Source organism: Chanos chanos, chromosome 14 (genome assembly GCF_902362185.1).
Source record: "Chanos chanos chromosome 14, fChaCha1.1, whole genome shotgun sequence".
Taxonomy (NCBI): Eukaryota; Metazoa; Chordata; class Actinopteri; order Gonorynchiformes; family Chanidae; genus Chanos; species Chanos chanos.
The window spans coordinates 21,083,674-21,086,797 of NC_044508.1; the positions used below are offsets into that span (position 1 = coordinate 21,083,674).

At 44.8% G+C, this 3,124-nt stretch overlaps 1 protein-coding gene across 1 annotated transcript in view; it reads right to left on the reverse strand.

Moving 5' to 3' along the window:
- Nucleotides 1-405: 405 nt before the first annotated feature.
- Nucleotides 406-3,124, reverse strand: part of dnajc6 (DnaJ (Hsp40) homolog, subfamily C, member 6) — a 31,398-nt gene continuing 28,679 nt past the window's right edge. The window contains exons 17-19 of the mRNA XM_030791887.1: nt 3,011-3,124; nt 876-1,052; nt 406-507 (exon numbers count right to left, since the gene is read on the reverse strand). The exon at nt 3,011-3,124 is cut by the window's right edge and continues 35 nt beyond it. Of these exons, the coding sequence (XP_030647747.1) occupies nt 406-507; nt 876-1,052; nt 3,011-3,124 (393 nt within the window). The remainder of the gene's footprint in view (nt 508-875; nt 1,053-3,010) is intronic.

The following is a 3,124-nucleotide window of genomic DNA, read 5'->3' on the forward strand; positions in this document are numbered from 1 at the left end:
AACTTGACTCTTTAAAATGTTCACATGGTGCATGTGTGTTCAGTCAAAATAATAAGTGGTGTTCAGTTGTATAAATGTTATTCCTCAACATTTAATCTGTTAGATACACTGTGGATATGTCTCTTCTCTCAAACAGCGGATATGTCGTCTCTCAAACTGCAGGTGTGTCTCCTCTCTCAGACTGCAGGTGTGTCTCCCCTTCTCACGGTGATGCTTTCAGAGTGACTGATATGTTGGGCAGCGCCAGACACACAATAACACTGACAGTCTCAGCCAGTATGACACGGAATCAGTGTGACAATTGGAGGAGTGGTGGTCATGTGACTTGTGAGTGGGTTGGATCAGGATTGCTGCTTGGTTGTAGTAGGACAAGGGGAGGGGATAGGGCTGGATACAGTTTGTCTCTCAGTATAGAGCCTTCTGTCCCTGGCTTTCAAACTCTGACCACGCATCATTCAGCTCCATGAAGATCATCTTGGCATATTGTTCGTATGGCTCTCCAGTCGCCTTAAACAGAGAAAAAAGACACGTTTAGTCAAAGAGCCTGTAAACACAACTACACTTACTTAACACAGTTAAAGCTGCAATATTTTAGGCTTTTTACTGACATAAGTTATGAACAGAGCCATCATTTTTTCATCTCAATCACTCAAATATCTCTCTCTCTCTCTCCCTCTCTCCCTCGCCCTCTCTCTCCTCATCCCCCCCCCCCGTCTCCCCCCCTCTCCCCCCCCCCCCTCTCTCCCTCCCCCTCTCCCCCCCCCTCTCTCTCCCCCCTCCCTCTCTCTCTCCCTCCCCCTCTCCCCCCCCCCTCTCTCTCTCTCTTTCGCTCTCCCTACCCCCCCCCCCCATCTTTCTCTCTCTCTCTCTCTTACCTTGTCAGGATGAACCACCAGCACTGCCCTGCGATACACTTTCTTCACCTGCTCAGGGGTCACGAGGTCAGCCATGCCAACAGGTCTCCAGCGTGTCTCTCCCTCCCACAGCACCGTGTGCATGGTGGACAGAAGAGCTCTGATATTCCGCTCCTTCCCCTCAATCCAGTCCAGGATCTGAAACACACACACACACACATATGCACAAACACACACACGCGCGCATGCACACACACACACACACACACATATACATATACACATACACATACACACACGCACATACATATATACACACACACACACGCACACACGCACACATACACACACACGCACACACACACACACACACATAAAAATGATTGCGATAAAGGAATTTAAGATGGTCAGTCCTCTTTTCGATCTGGAATGCAGTCACTCACACAGCCAACGCATAAACCCATAAACAATATCATTACAACCCATAGACAATATCATTACAATCACAATGCCGCACACAGGTGTTAGGAACTGTCTAACCATGACACTGATCCCTCACTGCTGATCTCATGTGTGAGTTAGATCTCTCACTGCTGATCCCATGTGTGAGTTAGATCTCTCACTGCTGATCTCATGTGTGAGTTAGATCTCTCACTGCTGATCCCATGTGTGAGTTAGATCTCTCACTGCTGATCCCATGTGTGAGTTAGATCTCTCACTGCTGATCTCATGTGTGAGTTAGGTCTCTCACTGCTGATCTCATGTGTGAGTTAGATCTCTCACTGCTGATCCCATGTGTGAGTTAGATCTCTCACTGCTGATCCCATGTGTGAGTTAGATCTCTCACTGCTGATCCCATGTGTGAGTTAGATCTCTCACTGCTGATCCCATGTGTGAGTTAGATCTCTCACTGCTGATCTCATGTGTGAGTTAGATCTCTCACTGCTGATCCCATGTGTGAGTTAGATCTCTCACTGCTGATCTCATGTGTGAGTTAGGTCTCTCACTGCTGATCTCATGTGTGAGTTAGATCTCTCACTGCTGATCCCATGTGTGAGTTAGATCTCTCACTGCTGATCTCATGTGTGAGTTAGATCTCTCACTGCTGATCCCATGTGTGAGTTAGATCTCTCACTGCTGATCTCATGTGTGAGTTAGATCTCTCACCGCTGATCTCATGTGTGAGTTAGATCTCTCACTGCTGATCCCATGTGTGAGTTAGATCTCTCACTGCTGATCCCATGTGTGAGTTAGATCTCTCACTGCTGATCTCATGTGTGAGTTAGATCTCTCACTGCTGATCTCATGTGTGAGTTAGATCTCTCACTGCTGATCCCATGTGTGAGTTAGATCTCTCACTGCTGATCCCATGTGTGAGTTAGATCTCTCACTGCTGATCTCATGTGTGACTACTGTCAGCTTGTGACAGTACTGAGACTATTGTCTATTCTTTGACAGAGACTCCACTTAATTGAGTGAGTTTCTTGTGTCACAGTCTATGTCTGATATCAGGGGTTATGTGAGTAAATACATCTTCTTCACATTCAAGCCATGTGTTTCTGACTACTGAGAAACAAATATTTCAGAAATGATACATAACAATATAGTGCAGTATATCCACAGCACACTATATTTAACTACAGGTAATTACACAATACTTAACTACATCACAGTGAGTTTTCTATGACACCTCACTTCATCACATTGAGTTTTCTATAACACTTCCCTAAATCACAGTGAGTTTTCTATAACACTTCCCTAAATCACAGTGAGTTTTCTATAACACTTCCCTAAATCACAGTGAGTTTTCTATGACACTTAACTAAATCACAGTGAGTTTTCTATGACACCTCACTTCATCACAGTGAGTTTTCTATGACACCTCACTACATCACAGTGAGTTTTCTATAACACTTCACTAAATCACAGTGAGTTTTCTATGACACTTAACTACATCACAGTGAGTTTTCTATAACACTTCACTACATCACAGTGTGTTTTCTATGACACTCAACTACATCACAGTGTGTTTTCTATGACACTCAACTACATCACAGTGTGTTTTCTATGACACTTAACTACATCACAGTGTGTTTTCTATGACACTTAACTAAATCACAGTGAGTTTTCTATGACACTGCCCACTTATCTCTCACCTTCAGTTTCTCTGGATCCATCTCCTTTGCCATCTCTTCTTTTCTCATCTCAGCGATGGTCTTTGGTCCCTTCTTCTCCTTTGACCCAGCAAAGCCCTGACCCGAGAGCAGGTC